This window comes from Solanum pennellii, chromosome 8 (assembly GCF_001406875.1).
Source record: "Solanum pennellii chromosome 8, SPENNV200".
In the NCBI taxonomy this organism is placed as follows: Eukaryota; Viridiplantae; Streptophyta; class Magnoliopsida; order Solanales; family Solanaceae; genus Solanum; species Solanum pennellii.
Window position 1 is genome coordinate 61,522,391 of NC_028644.1, and position 16,264 is coordinate 61,538,654.

The 16,264-nt window shown below is 33.3% G+C and overlaps 3 protein-coding genes across 3 annotated transcripts; 2 read left to right on the top strand and 1 right to left on the bottom strand.

Annotated features, from left to right (window-relative positions):
• Positions 1 to 1,265: 1,265 nt before the first annotated feature.
• LOC107026857 (60S ribosomal protein L37) lies at positions 1,266 to 4,659 on the top strand. Its single transcript, XM_015227955.2, has 4 exons — positions 1,266 to 1,402; positions 1,478 to 1,613; positions 3,378 to 3,479; positions 4,435 to 4,659. Exons 1-4 carry the CDS (start codon positions 1,400 to 1,402, stop codon positions 4,479 to 4,481), a joined length of 288 nt encoding a protein of 95 aa, XP_015083441.1. The 5' UTR covers positions 1,266 to 1,399; the 3' UTR covers positions 4,482 to 4,659.
• A 3,619-nt stretch (positions 4,660 to 8,278) lies between these two features.
• On the top strand, positions 8,279 to 11,256 carry LOC107028772 (aldehyde dehydrogenase family 2 member B7, mitochondrial-like). Its single transcript, XM_015229961.2, has 11 exons — positions 8,279 to 8,443; positions 8,815 to 8,946; positions 9,035 to 9,177; positions 9,267 to 9,420; positions 9,529 to 9,758; positions 9,845 to 9,934; positions 10,034 to 10,207; positions 10,287 to 10,424; positions 10,519 to 10,656; positions 10,749 to 10,810; positions 10,888 to 11,256. Exons 1-11 carry the CDS (start codon positions 8,374 to 8,376, stop codon positions 11,159 to 11,161), a joined length of 1,605 nt encoding a protein of 534 aa, XP_015085447.1. The 5' UTR covers positions 8,279 to 8,373; the 3' UTR covers positions 11,162 to 11,256.
• LOC107028773 (GTP-binding protein At2g22870) lies at positions 11,248 to 15,920 on the bottom strand. Its single transcript, XM_015229962.1, has 4 exons — positions 15,339 to 15,920; positions 13,606 to 13,675; positions 12,302 to 12,464; positions 11,248 to 11,885 (listed from the first exon to the last, which is right to left on the bottom strand). Exons 1-4 carry the CDS (start codon positions 15,844 to 15,846, stop codon positions 11,667 to 11,669), a joined length of 960 nt encoding a protein of 319 aa, XP_015085448.1. The 5' UTR covers positions 15,847 to 15,920; the 3' UTR covers positions 11,248 to 11,666.
• Positions 15,921 to 16,264: the final 344 nt, after the last annotated feature.

The following is a 16,264-nucleotide window of genomic DNA, read 5'->3' on the forward strand; positions in this document are numbered from 1 at the left end:
TCGTGGTCTTTCAAGGTTTGCTTTGCTAGCTTCCGCGTTTACACCTGCTTATTTTCGGTCCTAACAATTTGAACTAATAATTTATCGCATTTAATTAAATTTATAACTAGAATATAATTATTTACCCAAATTCAACCTTTATAGAATGGAAAAACTAATTCAAACTCATATTTTCTCGTATAAAAAAACAGCTTCCAACAAAATATATTCACAAGTTATTTTTAAAAATCCAAAGCGAGTCAAAGCATGACTGGCATAGTCCAAAAGATAAATGTGTGTGAGCCACCAAATGAAATACTGTGCGTTATAAACTTGAATCGTGATATATAATGATATTAAATTTTGTATTCCTTTAATACAATGGTGGACAATACTCGACGAGTACAGTGAGTCACACATGATATCTTAAGCGAATCTCATTTCAGAAAAAAGAGTAAAAAGTGAAGAGTTTTACAAGGCATAATGCAAGTTCACATGATATGCACGTTTTGAAGCTTCATAAAACATAAGTCAAAAGACAAATTTATACCAACCTAAGCCGAAAATAAATAATACATGTCATAAACTTGAATCGTGACACCGAACTCACGTTTTACTAACTTTTTAACACATTTAATTACCCCTTAGCTAAAATATCTATCCTTTTGCAAGAGTTCATTTTAACTCTGCGGATATACATGGCATTGCAACGGCACAACTACTGATATTTATTTTTATTTTATAAAATATATAAAAAAAAAAAAAGCTAAAACAAAGTTATTTGATGTGATGTAAATATACAAAATGGTCGTCGTGCAATGCAACACATAATGATATGTGATTACGATCTCCTCTTTAATATTTTGAATCTTTTGATATATTATTTATTTCAAATGATTATATTTGAAACATGTCGTATTTTAAAATTTGAACATCGAAAAACTTCAACGATGAATTTCAATTTGATATATATTATTCACTTGAAAAAAATTCACATATATAATAAATCAATTTCAAAATTTAAGTGTTAAAGCTCTTCCATCACGAATTCCATACTTGAATATGGAAGATTTTAATCTAAAAATGAATATTCAAAAGCATTACTAGTTTTTTCAAACACCATCTTAGAATAATCCATGTAATTACAATATTTAGTATAGTTTTTGTAAAGGGATCTTATAGTTATTATTTTTCCCTAAATTTAAATGATTTCTAAAAATTTGGATATGTTTTAAATAGTTCCCTCTTCGAATCCAAAACAATTAGAGGCCCAAAAGAAGAAACAAATGGACTTCATTTCTAGGCCCAAATCGTAAAGCAAAAAAACAAATAAAATCACTGAAAACCCTAAAAACCCTAATTCCTTTTCGTATAATTTTCTAGCCAAGACATCGTCGAAGCTTGAGGAAAAGCTGCACAAATGGTAACTCTTCAATCTTCAAACTTCATAAATGGTTGAATTTTGATTGTGTTTAATTGTTGGTGTTTGATGTATTAGGGAAAAGGAACAGGAAGTTTCGGTAAGAGGAGGAACAAGACACACACACTGTGTGTTAGATGTGGTCGACGTAGCTTCCACATCCAGAAGAGTCGTTGTTCAGCTTGTGCTTACCCTGCTGCTCGTCTCAGAAAATGTATGTTTTTCTTCATTTTTGAAGCACCCTCTTGTGATTTTAGATGTTTCAATGTAAGAAATTGATTTAAGTATGAGCTTGTTGGTTGTGGTTGTTTGTATAAGTAATTATGTGAGGTATCTGAGGGATAAAGTTAGTTTAACTGAGTTAGTAGTTGCTATTAGGTTATAAAGTTGATTTTTTTTTTGTATTATCAGCTAACTGTGATTTTGGTTAATGGAACTGGGCATATAGGGTGAAATAGTGGAAGTGCTTGGTAATATGAGTTCACTTGTTGGATCTAGCATGATTTAGGAGGGATTTGGGTTAGGGGACTTTTTTGTATGATATGTTTTTAATTGGATGTTGAAGGTTGATGTATTCTTTTTGTGTATTGCTAAGAGCTTAGTGTTGAATCTCATCAAACTTAGGGTCTGTTTGGTTTGGATCATCCTTTTTTTGTTTCCAATTGTTGAATAAGTAGTGGTTTTGATGATCCTTTTAGTTTCCAGTTGTTGAGAAAGTAATTACTATAGTATTGATTGACATTGTTACTGAGTTAGCAGTTTACTATTAGCTCAAAGAGTTGATTTTTTTTGTGAAACTAAGGTAACTGGGTAAATTAGGTAAAATACTGGGGCACCAAATGGTCCTAAAGTTCATAGTGTGTGGTTTTATTTTGGGCTTTGTTATGTCTGGTGACAAATGTGTAAGTTGCAAAGACATGAAACTGGAATTATTTAGGTTTAAGTCTTTGTTGGAGTTGGTTGGCTTAATGACAATGAAGTGAGTAGTGCCTGTAGCTCCAGTTTAAGCGGTTAATCATGAATGCTTAGTAGTCAATTAATTGGTATTTGACCATGCCTAGACCCCTAGACAGCTAAGAATTATTGTCCAAGCCATCTTGAGGGGGTCGGTTTCAGTGTGGTTTGTGCGGGATCTTCCTCGTACTGATTAGGAATGTGTTTAGATATTGTGTTTATCATCCTATTAGTATTGGGCTGCTGGGTACTGGAAGGTGGTAGCTTAGTTAATGATGTCTTACTGGAATTGTTGAACTGTATCTTCATTCTTCTTATTTGACCTGGAGCTTCAACTAATGAATTGTATTCTGTAAATATTATTTGCATGATATCATGCTATGCTTTTTAGCTAATTATGTTTTTCTATACTTCTGTATTTTCCTTTAGTATGTCTCCCTGTGTTGTTTGACTAAGTTTACTCTTATTTAGTCTAGGAAGGTTTTTAGTTTGGTGTGGATAGCCATTGTGTGTTTGTTGATTTGGATAATAGTGTTTGGATTCGGTTATCTACCTATGGTAACATTAATTAGAAGAAATTTGATTAACACTGTTTGCTACTGAACCTCACTTTTGAGTAATTAACATCAAGTCATATGGATCAAACAGGGGAAGGGAAATTAGTTTGTGCCTGTCCGTCCATGAGGTTGACCAGTAGTAAAGCATAAAAATTCATTTTAAAATATGGCATTATAGATGCATGCAAGTGGTATATGGAGGTGCTTCATGAATATTGGTTTTCAAGTATTTATTTCAGGCGCAACCTTTTCTTCTTATCTATAGAAATAAAGGGGTATGGGAACTAACATTACACACGAACTGAATTTTGGGTTATGGCTGATTTCTGAAGCTAAATCGGTGATCTAATTGGATTTTTGAGAATCAGTTGTACAATTGTTTAGTTTCGAAAAGCAATCCAAGCTCAGAGCGGTTTTTGCAATCCAATAAAGGGGATATTATTGGCTGATTATTGTATTTTCTGTAGATAATTGGAGTGTCAAGGCACTTAGAAGAAAGACCACTGGAACTGGTCGCATGAGGTATCTCCGCAATGTTCCCCGCAGGTTTAAGACAAACTTCAGAGAAGGTAAGTTTTCATTATTTACTTTTGTAAATAGTGAGTTTTTTTTTGTTGGACCTTCAATTTTACCAATTTGTGCATCTAACTCTGATTTAGCAGATTCGATTAACTTAATTGTCTAATAGACAAGCTAAATATTCCCTCTCACAAATTTCACTAAATTTAAACTTTGAAATTGAATTTACATAATTCGAACAAAAGTATTTGTGAAAAAAGTAATTAAATAGGAGAGAAATTATAACATCGGACAGTGTTAAGCAGATGCTGGCTTAAGTTCAAGTGGCTAAGATTGAGGCACTTGTGTTTTAGAATCACAGCGTCATATGAACGAAGCCTGATATTTAAGTGGAGTGGGTAAAGGGCAGCCCCATTATGCTTGAGTTTTGAAGGCTGCAAATGGCCCCCAAGGGCTGGCCCAGGATGAGTTCTCTGTTTTTCATCATTAAAAAACGAACACAAACTAGCTAATCCTTACAACCCTTACCATATCTGTTTTCATGTGTGCATTTTCTAGTGGTCACTATCATCTTGTACGTCTCATTTTGAGGAAAGACTGCTATTTTAAGACATGAATACAGTAAAATAAATCTTTCCCCAATTGCCTCTTCTTTCGGCTACAAGGACAGAGATCTAAGGATCAGTTTCTTGATGGCTTTGTTCTGGGGGCGTATATTTATCTCCTTTTCCAATTCGAGGGTTTCTTTTTTTACCAGATTGTGTTTTCTCTCTTTATCTGGGTTCCCTCTGCTTGGTACATTACTCTTGTAATCTTTTCTTTAGAGATAGATTGTCACTCACTTGATGCTTAAGTTGTGGGTTTACGATATATAAGCTTTTACCTAGTCCCTAACAAATTAAAGATTAATAACCACGTTTTTTGTAAAAATATTTGATGCTTGTTAAGTTTGGTCTGTTAAATGCTTGATTACTAACTGGGTTTATTGTTTTGTGGGCACTTCAGGAACTGAAGCAGCTCCAAGGAAGAAGGGTACTGCTGCAGCCTCTTAAGTTTCTAAAGAAGCAGTTTGATGCTGTTTCGTTTTGATTGTCTTTCATTTCGCTGATGAATCGAAGTTTTGAATATTTTTTTTGTGGAATATTACCTCTCATCTGTTAGATTGGAATTATTGCTGTTAAAGATGTATGTCCAATGGATTTGGTTTGTGTTTGATATTTAGCTTAATCATCTAAAGGCTAATGATTATACTTTTTAAAATGTGGTATAACATCGTATAGTTTAGGATTAGAAATTATGTCTTGAAAATTCACTTATTATTATTATTATCTCTTAACAACTCAATAGAGATGTGATACCAAAAATTCCTTCTGGCACCATAGCTGTCACTGTATTATAAAGTCAACCACTTCATTAACTACAAAGATCTATTCTCTGATATCCACAAATAATAAAAAAGAAAAACAAACATATCTTCCCAACTTCCTAGGAATATAATTGTTAGTATCGATAAGTATATTGATAATATTAATTTTCGAGGAATTACAATATTAAGGTGAGACTGCAGATCACTTGACTTTTTAGTGATATTTTATTTAAAAGTCAGCTATCCTTGATTAATTACTCCATCTTAATTTATATGATATACTTTACTCTCTAGTCCCATTGTTTATTAGCCCTAATTCAAAGTTGAGATTTTTAGATTAAAAAAAGTGATAATGCACAAGTATTCCCTCAACCTATGATCGAAATCTCAGAGACACATTTATACTATACTGAGGTCCTATTACCCCTCTTAACTTATTTTATTAATAATTTTTTACTCCTTTTCGGTCTATGTGACACTATCTTGTGGGCTCAATGTTGATTGACTTTTTTTTCAAGCTAGTGCTACGTAGGCTGAAAAGGGGTAGAAAATTACTTATTAAATAAGTTCAGAGAGTAATAGGACCTTAGTATAATATAAGTGTGTCTCTAGGATTTCAATCATAAATTGAGGGGGTACTTGTGCATTTTCCCTAAAAAAAATATTTTTGTTGTTAAGTTAGAATGAGGTAGAAAGGAAAGCTTTTGGGTGTTTCAACAAAAAACTGCATTTATCAGCAACATATACTTTTGACCAAATGAACTAAGTTGTATATTTTCAATAAATTTGTGTTTTGTAATAAATAACTCATTAACCGTAAAATGCATATCTGATAAGTATTTATACGGAGTTTTTGACTAAAGTCATTCCTCAACTATGACTCAAATATAATATACATTTTTATATTATCTGAGTGAGCAAAAAATATTCTTATACTATTCAAAAACTAACAAGAATCATCCTTCAGTCTATTTTTGTTAAAAAAAACTTAATTTTTTTTTTAATTTGGTCACTTCTTGACCACGACTAAGAGATCAAAGTTACCTAAAAAGAATAAGGATATAGATAGGAAATGAATTTTGATTTTAAATTTTGTGTGTAGCTAGTTTATAGAGTGTATTTTTGCATCATCAAGTAAATTGACTTTCATCAATAAATAAGTTTTGAAATATTCATGCAATATGTTCCGAAAGTTAGAATGATTATATAAAAACATCATTTCAATATATTACTTCCAACTATTTAGAGATTTTCTTTAGTAAAATGTTAAGGGGTATATACTATATATACAATGTTCACATTTTATACAATGTACATAAATGTTGAAAATTTAATGAAATTACGTAGGTATATAGTTATTAAAATAAAAAAATAATTACTTTATTTTAAAAATTTTAAAGTTGGAGTAGTATTTGTTTTTCCAAAGAATAGTTAGAATTTGAATATATTTTGTTTGAATATAATTTAAACCCTCAATTTCAAAAAACTGAAAAAAATCACCTAACTTGATTAGCTTAACCATGTGTATATATATTTATTCGACTTGACACATTTTTTTGTTGGAGCGTGAGTTTCTTAAAAAAATAGATAACAGGATGAATCTTGCAAATTTTTGGATAGTTCAGAGATGTTTTTTTTTCCACTTATATAACGCAAGGATGTACTTTAGGTTTTGGTCATACTCATTGGATGATTTTAGCCAAAAACTCTATTTAAATGGTGTTGCTCACTGATTTTAAATTTTAATTTGAAAACAAATCATTTCATACTTTTTCCTCAAAAACTTAATATGTGGGCCTTCATTGGAATGTCCATAATATTTAGGCAAATTATGTGGTTAAATAAACTTATATTATTTAATTACTTATTATAACTGTAATTTGCTATACTCACTATTCAAGATTAATATTAATCATTAAATATGTAGGTAATTTCGAGTTTGTATAACTAATCACGTTTATATATGCATAATTCACCACATTTATATAGTTCGCAACTAACAATTATTTGTTTGATTTGTATTTGTATATGATGGTTTGTATTCGTATATGATGATTTTTTCCTTTGTTTTTTTTTTAGTTTTGTCATCATATACATTTAATCTTTTTGTGTATAACTTTTTAAGTTTAATTAAACGTGTAGTTTTCGAATTTTGTATAATGTAATTTGTATAATATATTTTTATAATTGTTTAAAGTTCATATCTTTATGTTTGTATCAATTCGTCATTTTGAGATTTATTACATTTGTATAATTCCAAACTTTGTATTACTCAATTATTTCAAAAATATACAAACGCACCTAGGAATTATACAAATTATTGTCCTCTTCCGCTCGCCTCTCTCGCCAGAATATACAAATACATATATATAATATACAATTATCTAACCAATATACATATACATTTCACCTCACTCCCACTCTCTTCTCTCTCTCGCTCACCTCTCCCAACCTCGCTCGCCCTCTCCTCCCTATAACATGTAGTTGCAAATCGTAATTAGCAAACTATAGCTACAGAGCGTAATTAGGCTATTTTTAAATGACTATATGCGAAAATTCCTCGTATCAAAATATAAATAAAGGGTATGGATTTAAAAACTAAAGAATATAGCTAATGTACACATTAATTAAATAAAATAAAATAAAAAATACATAAAATTTCTATAATGCAACATGTTCACAACTGTTGCGTACTTAAAAGAAATAAAAAAAAATCAACCTATTAGCATAAAATCTGTTAGGTGAGAATTGAAAATTCACTTATATTATCCTCTCTAAAACAAATCAAAAGAGCTGTAATACCAAAATAATTATTAAAAAAAAGAATACATCCTGGCACGATAGCTGTCACAATATTATATTATAGTCAACGATTTACATGTGTGCCACAAGAATATAGAGAAATTAATGTGAGTTTGTGGTCAAAAATAATTTTTTTAAAAAAATTTAGCTACATACAAAAATTCAGAGTTAATTCTATTTAATAAAACAACCTAACAATAAATTGTTACAAGTAATTTAACAATAAAGTTCGAAACTAATTTCAATTTTTCTTTTAAAAATGTGCTTAGAAGAGAAAAAGGGGTAGTACTTTTTTTGCTAATATTTTTTTTCTCCTTAGATAACACCTTCTATTTATTTTAATCTTTGCTCTGATTTCACATGGGTGATATGATTAAATATGTTACCAAAAAGGCATTCACATGGGATAATATTCTATGAAAAAATAATTTAAAAGAAAACAAACGTATCTTCACTAATTTACTAGGAAAATTATTGCTAGTATCGAATAGTCTAATTGATAATAATACCAATAATCTAATTTTAAGGAACTTTGATTTATTACTTCATATGTCTAAATTTATGATAGAGTACATACTACATATAAACTTTATTCGTGTACTACAGATAGAAAGACTGTTTTCGATAGACCTTCCACTCAAGGAACACAGAAACAACATCAATTATTTGTTTGTGACCAACTTGACAGTTATATAAGTAAACACATGATGAGTATATTGATGTAGTTTCTTATAGTTACTAGTAGTTCTAGTGTGGAACTCTCATTAGCTCTGATCATGGCGATTCGATTGATAACATCTCGTCTCTCTCACTCTTCATCCTCCTCTTTGGCTTCCCTCTTTCAAGGTATCTACTATATAGTATGTATAAACTGTATGATTTTGTGTACCCCTCGATCCTACCTGACTTCATTCCTTTTGATAAAATAGTAGTCAAAAGGCTCTGGATAGGACATGAATGAAGAGAAGTTCAAAATCTGTGATTTTTCTTTTTTTATGAACTTGTTGAATTTACTTGCATATATCTGGAGTGTTAGAAGTAGTATTTGTGCAAAATGTAGTTTCAAATCATATGTGTACTATATAGTGTAAAGAAATAAAGGCAGATCTAAGCTTTAGAGTCCGTGGGCACGACTTTCATAGTGTATTGTATTGTATGATACAACATGTAACAAGCATCCAAAAAGTTGTTTTTGACATTTTGAGTGTATTGTTCAGGAAGAAACTCTCGTGTGGCCGCAACAGCAGCTCTTCGATACACCACAGCAGCTCAGGACCCCATCAAACCTAGTGTCAATGTAGAATATACTAAGCTTTTTATCAATGGACAATTTGTTGATTCTGCATCAGGTTGATTGCTGTGTTCCGAATTTTCATGATTTTGACTATGTAATGTACAATTGGGGCTGAGCTTTGTGCAATGTATAAATATATATAGGTAAAACATTTCCAACACTTGACCCTAGAACAGGGGAGGTGATTGCACATGTTGCTGAGGGTGATGTAGAAGATATTAACCGAGCAGTAGTTGCTGCTCGTAATGCTTTTGATGAAGGACCATGGCCTAAAATGAGTGCTTATGTATGTATATATGCACCACTTCTTGTTTCAGTGTGTTCCAATATGCTTCGATAAATATTAATGTTTACACCAATCTAATTCTTCTTCAGGAGAGATCGAAGATATTGTTCCGCATTGCTGATTTGATTGAAAAACATAATGATGAAATCGCAACACTTGAGACTTGGGACAGTGGGAAGTTATATCAACAAGTTGCTACTATTGAAATACCAATGATTGTACGTCTACTGCGTTATTATGCTGGTAAGTTAGTCAGTGAATTTAGAACGAGCGTTATCTTATTATATGTATACATTTAGAAATAAAGTATAAGCAGATATCAGGCTCTAAGGTTAGCTTGTTGTTCTGTAGGTTGGGCAGATAAAATTCATGGTATGACTGTTCCTGCTGATGGACCATATCATGTTCAGACTTTACATGAGCCAATTGGGGTTGTTGGTCAGATTATCCCATGGAACTTTCCTCTTCTCATGTTTGCTTGGAAGATTGGACCTGCTTTAGCCTGTGGCAATACTGTTGTGCTAAAAACAGCAGAGCAGACACCCTTATCTGCTCTATATGTATCGAAGCTATTGCAAGAGGTATAGACGTATAGTATAGTACCATCAAACTTTCTTCTTCTGTTTGTTTTGAGCACCAACTAATCGATTTCTCTTTTCTGTAACAGGCTGGCCTACCTGAAGGTGTTTTGAATGTCATTTCTGGTTTTGGTCCTACAGCTGGTGCTGCTCTTTCTAGTCATATGGACGTGGACAAGGTAAAAATCTCCAAATTTAGTTCCTTCCACAACGTGTGGCCATATCTTGTGTATTCGCTGTACTGTTGCAAACTGATTTGGTTTTGTTTTATACTGCAGCTTGCTTTTACTGGATCAACAGATACAGGGAAAACTATAATGTCATTGGCTGCTAACAGCAATCTTAAACCTGTCACTTTGGAACTTGGAGGAAAATCCCCTTTCATTGTTTGTGAGGATGCTGATGTTGATCAAGCTGTTGAGTCCGCTCACTTTGCTTTGTTCTTCAATCAGGTATTTCATCTCAGTACTTCTGCATAAGATGCAGCAACTGGTTAGGTTCATGACATAATCCATCGACTCTAATGTGAAGGGACAATGTTGTTGTGCTGGATCTCGTACATATGTTCATGAGAGTATTTACGATGAATTTGTTGAAAAAGCCAAGGCACGTGCATTGAAACGTACAGTTGGTGATCCATTTGAATCAAGCAATGAACAAGGTCCTCAGGTATATCAACAAACTTAGAGGGATTACATTTTCTAGCTGTGTAGAAATTGTTTCTCCTTCGAATACTAATCAAATCAGGTTCATGACACACCAGATTAGTTCAGAACAGTTTGAAAAGGTGTTGAAGTATATTAGATCTGGTATTGAAAGTGGAGCTACACTTGAAACTGGAGGTGACAGGCTCGGTACACAGGGCTACTATATTAAACCCACAGTTTTCTCCAACGTTAAGGTAGATATACTGCTTCACTTCGTTAAAAGATAACTCATTCCCAGCATCAACATCATTATATACTGTCATAATGTATACATTGTTGAATTCAGGACGATATGCTGATTGCAACAGATGAGATCTTTGGTCCAGTGCAGTCAATCTTGAAATTTAAGTATGTACAAGACAATCTAATGATATAGTATATCATTTCCTCTGTAGTGTCGAATAATTTTCATTTCCTCATTACAGGGATCATGATGAGGTGATTCGAAGAGCTAATGCCACGAAATATGGTCTAGCTGCTGGAGTGTTTACGAAGAATATAGACACAGCAAACACATTCATGCGAGCATTGAGAGTTGGAACCATATGGATCAACTGTTTTGATATCTTTGATGCTGCAATTCCTTTTGGTGGATATAAGATGAGTGGACAGGGAAGAGAAAAAGGAGAATACAGTCTGAAGCAATACTTACAAGTGAAGGCTGTTGTCACCTCATTGAAGAATCCAGCTTGGCTTTAAGTCAAAATCATCTGTATGCTGTTTTGTATCATGTCTTTGGTTATGAGTTGCTTTGAAAATTCTGTCATGTGAGAAATAAACAGCAATTGTTGAAACTTTTCATATGTTGACAATGCATTTCGATCAATCCATTTATTCAGCAAAACATACATTACATAGATCAAAGATGAAGAGAACTGTGTATATACAGGAGGCAACAGCATTCTCTGCGGGCTATTCAATCTAGTGACAGACTCTCTGACTAGGAAAATGTGGAGAAAGATAACTAATTCTAAGAAAGTATAACAATAACAAGAATTGCTTTAATGCAGTCACCACAAGGCTCTTTTGTTCCAATAACTCAGGCTTCCAAGGCACTCGATTCTTGATGATGACACTTTGCACCCTGCACATCCTTGTGCTTAACCATCGCTTAGGGTTCTTCCATAAACACTTGTCAATACATGTTAATTTAAGATGTTGGACAAAATTTAGTCACAGCACCAATAAAGCATATGACGCAAACTCAATGCTTAAGCCAATAATTTCGCAGCTGGGACATGTGCAACAGTATCTCATCTCGGCCTTGGTTGGTGACACTACTGGTCATAATCCAAGGTGGTGCAGTTTGGAAGAACTTCTGTATCAACTCCAGAAAATCCTGCAAGTTCTCTTCGGGCTTTTTACCTCCAGTCTTCTTCTTTTTCCGCTTATCACACTTGGTGAAAACTATTGTCATTGGGATCTGAAACAGAGCACACACGATATAACACAAAACTTAGAAAAGTGTCTTCATAAATAAACAGGAAAGCCTCTATTTTTTTAAAAAAAGAAATAAAATTTGTCAGGCATTTCTGATATCGATTTGCTTAGGTGGGTGTAAATGATCTCTAAAGTAAGTGTGGGGTGAAGGGTTATGCCATTTTCCCCTAATATTGAGTGTAATAAGGAGTCATCTTGGAATATGCAGTAAAAAAATAACACTTCACAGAATCATGCAGATAGAAAAGGCAGAGAAGGAACAACGTAAAGAATAGGGTAGAAAAATCAGAACTTGAAATGACAAGTAAACGGCAAAAGAAGGCCTCATATTCACATGATGTGATCTTACAACTTCGTTGTTTATTAAAATCAGAATGGAGATAAGTTAGACTGAACCACCTTATTCTCTGCTAACCAACTTGCATAATCAAGATCAATCTTTTTTGCAGGAATGCTAGCATCTATGAGGAGGAAGACTGAGACGAGGGTTGGCCGGTTTATGAAATAATCTTTGGTGAACTTAGCCCAATCTGTTCGTACTTCATGTGGTGCAGCTGCATACCTTCACCATATAACAGAAACTCAGCATTTAATCTTGACACGCAAGTACTGTGAACAATGACAATTGTAGATGAAATTGGCACACAAAAAACATACACGTTGACTATGTCAATTTGAGAGGCATGAAAAGGAACAAGATTATTCTAATGTATGGTTGAGAGTGATAGAAAGACAAGGAAATTTGCAAAATATGATTAAGAGACAAAGTTTGTACATAAGTTGATCACCATGAAGATAGACAACAAAATAACGCTGCTTGCAGCTGCGGGCAATAATCTAAATGTGCAAGAAAGAGGCTTTGTTCTAAGTGGATTACCGAAGAGAGAAATACAACACTCAACTGTTACATAAATCCACTCCAAAGAACATGTACGTAGGTGCTCAATCATTTAATGAACATCTCAGTTTGTCTCTCGGACAGCTCGCTAAATCCAGTAAACTCAGCTAAAACTTGCATCAACCTGACTATCATAATATGATGTGTAATTGTATTCAATCCGGCACTTTAACCATATCCCTTAACCAAGGCTCAATGTCCTCAGACTCTGCATTATGCCAGGTTCTGATTCACATTTACTAAAATTCAATTTAATTTATATATGAATTTTAATCTTTTCTTATAACAAATAGATTTCAAGTATATTACTTCTATTTTATGTAATTTAAATTCTCCTCCTCGTGAAATAAAATATCATCTATAATTTAGTCAACTTGTTTGACAGACATAGAAGGAGTGAAGGACAGAGCACTGAGTTCTGACATTTCAAACTACAACAGGTAACAATGACTTATTCACAAAAACTTATGGAACCCATCAGATAAGCTTATCATGAAAGTGCATTCGGCAATGACAGAATGCATATCACATTTTACAGTGATTTTCTTATGTTGGTGATAATTGTGGTGCAAAGGCAACATGTGTGCACCTCGACTAACTTTATGGGTACCTGCTACCAACACAGGTCCAGGTAAATCTATCACCAAGGCTTGGACATATGGGATTTGAACCTAAAACCTTATGGTTTTGAACCCACTTCATTGACCACTAGGCCACACCCTTGGGTGCATTCTTACAATAGTTTTTTAGATGCTGCAGAAAGTAAACAAAGCTTTATTTGAACATTCTTCAGTGAACTCCATACCCGTAACCTGGTAAATCCACAAGATGCCAGCTATCGTTTATCCGGAAATGGTTGATGCATTGTGTCTTTCCTGCAATTAGATAAAAGAAAAGGTTTACTTTGATGGTTCCTTATATCAAATCTGTAAAGACCATCTACAAAGGTAAAACATATTGGAAGCTTCATAAGATAGTGCTGATATGTACGTTGATCTAGCTTCTTAGAATTTAGTTTCCAGTCAAGTTCCTCGGAAAAGTTGGCTTGGCTATGTAAGTACCAGCACTTACAAGAATCGAATTTATCAACAAAAATTGTCATTATCACACCATATTTATCATACCTTATGGAGAAAAGCTTACAACCTGTACAATTTTTTTTGAACAAGTAAAACCTATACAATTTCACTGGAGTGAATAAAACTCAGCTCAGCTCTCACAATGTATCAAGTTTTGGTTGCGGTCATTCCAGGAGACTCCAGTATATCAAGTTTTTTGATTATGATCATTCCAGGAGACTCAATAAGAGTTGCTCAAACAGCTGATGGTAATCAAAAGAGTCTGAAGCGTTTAGAAGGAAATAGGATGAAAGAATGAGCATAAAACTGCTGCAATGAGTCTTTCTTCCCATACAAAGTAGAGAAGGTATGGTTGTATAACTTAAGTAATTAAAGAGAGTGACATTTGCAGGTTGAGATATTAGCTGGTTATGTTTTGGTTTCTTGCTCGTATGCTGCTTTATATAGTCTTTGAAAGGTCTTTGACTTGCTTGTTTCATAGTCTCCACGATACTATTCTTATACGAGCGTAAAGCAGATATTGAAAGAATAACTTCAGAACACGCAGTATTATTTTCCCTTTACCCACTTACTCCTTATCCTTCTTAATTATTCTCTGTCCTTACAAACTAAGTCCTAGCTATAAACTGTACTTAAATTCCTCTATCTCTTCCACATCTGCAACTAAGCCAACTATTCCAGCTTCTTCTTTTTCTGTACAGTCTATAGTCTACTACAGGAAAAAATCTCAGCAATTGTTACTAAAAGATCCCTGTGCATCCCTCTCCCTCCATTTCATCACCTTTGTCAATTTGTTAATCTAAAGCCCCCTATAACTCTATCCGGTCCAACGTACCAGAACTATTTTATGATGGAACTATAGGTCCTCCATAGATTAGCAAGGCAAGAGAGAAATGTAAAAATAACCTACCTAATGGACTATACTATCCAAAATAACATAACTTTCTTCCTTTTTATCTTTAAATAAAGTAACAATACTTGTTATTCATTAGGTTGAGGGTCTACATTGCCAAGGAAGCAATATGGGAAATGACCACTATTAAGTACTGGTTAAGGGTGAGGTTTACTACATCAAAAAACAAAAAACCACTTGCTCCTTATTAGACTGTCTGAAATTTCAAAGGGGAAATCAACCCCTAAAACAAAGCTCACTTTCAGATGACTTAACTTATTTGGACTTGTTGATAACTACAACTGATTTGTTCATTCTTCTGTTATTGAATCCTTTCTGCTATCTTAATTACATTCTAGCTTCACCAAAAACTTGGCTATAAAAGTAATCCACCCAAACTTTACCTTGTCCACAGTCCACACAAACAAGTAATGGAAGGACATAAATTTCTCTATCAAGTGAAGATCAAAAACCTTAAAAATCACATCTTTTCTACAGTCAAGAATCACACTTTATCAAATTTACAGCTACTCTAAAAAATACTTCAACAAAGAATATATGAAAAACCTGGTTTCTTGGAAGTAAGAGCAAGCTTTTTACGCCTCACAAGCGAGTTGAGCAAAGAAGATTTGCCCACATTAGACCTCCCAACAAGAGCAAACTCAGGCAATCCATCAGAAGGACAGGCCTCAGTATCCACACTACTCTTCACAAACTCAGCTTGCTCCACTTGAGAATTCCCAGCATACTTACTAAGCACAATATTTGACCCTTTCAAGATCCTGCTACTCAAAGGCCTTGAACCAGAAGAAACATCAGTATCAGGTGGAAAAAACAGCTTTTCAACTGAAATTTCTACATGGGGTTTCTCTAAAACATCTTCAATTTCCAAATTCTTGGTTTGCAACAACTCTGGTGTTTGAAGAAGTGTGTTGGCGGCTGCTGTGGCAGATGAAAAATGGGAAACTGGGGTTGTTTTGGATTTGGATAAAAGTGCTGAGGTGATGATAATCCTGGGTGTTGAGTAGAAAATGGAGAAATGGGAATGGAGCTTTGGAAGATGAGTAATAAACATCTTGTTTTTTGGGTCTTTTACTGTGGAATCACTGCCACCATTGTTGAGCTTTTGCTGTGGTTTTTGTAAAAGATATTTCAATGTTCTTTTTTGTGTTGGTCCTTTGGGATAAGATAATTACACAACTTACAACATATATTAGTGCAATTACAAATTGCTCCTATTAAGTTTAACATATGCTAAAATTTTAACTTTGAATTTTGATACAATACATAATTTTTTTCGTTGAACTTATTTGGTTTTTACAAACGAGCACTTAAACTTTATCGTATAGTATGACTTTCTTATATTTGATTAAAGTAGAATAAGCACCCACTTTTTAGCTAACTTAGTACCAATATTATCTTTCACAAAATCTTAATAGTATGTGAAATCGAAAAGTTTTAATCTAACTTTATTAATTTACATATCATTTTTT

Bases quoted from the DNA above. Each gene is read 5' to 3' on its own strand.
- LOC107026857 (XM_015227955.2), top strand. The intron at 1,614-3,377 runs GTATGTTTTTCT...TATTTTCTGTAG, and splicing joins TGCTGCTCGTCTCAGAAAAT to ATAATTGGAGTGTCAAGGCA. The intron at 3,480-4,434 runs GTAAGTTTTCAT...TGGGCACTTCAG, and splicing joins TAAGACAAACTTCAGAGAAG to GAACTGAAGCAGCTCCAAGG.
- LOC107028773 (XM_015229962.1), bottom strand. From the start codon at position 15,846: ATGTTTATTACTCATCTTCCAAAGCTCCATTCCCATTTCTCCATTTTC. The intron at 12,465-13,605 runs GTATGGAGTTCA...TATATGGTGAAG, and splicing joins GTGGATTTACCAGGTTACGG to GTATGCAGCTGCACCACATG. The intron at 11,886-12,301 runs GTGGTTCAGTCT...GCTCTGTTTCAG, and splicing joins GTTGGTTAGCAGAGAATAAG to ATCCCAATGACAATAGTTTT.
- LOC107028772 (XM_015229961.2), top strand. From the start codon at position 8,374: ATGGCGATTCGATTGATAACATCTCGTCTCTCTCACTCTTCATCCTCC. The intron at 9,759-9,844 runs GTATAGACGTAT...TTTCTGTAACAG, and splicing joins TATCGAAGCTATTGCAAGAG to GCTGGCCTACCTGAAGGTGT. The intron at 10,811-10,887 runs GTATGTACAAGA...TCCTCATTACAG, and splicing joins CAGTCAATCTTGAAATTTAA to GGATCATGATGAGGTGATTC.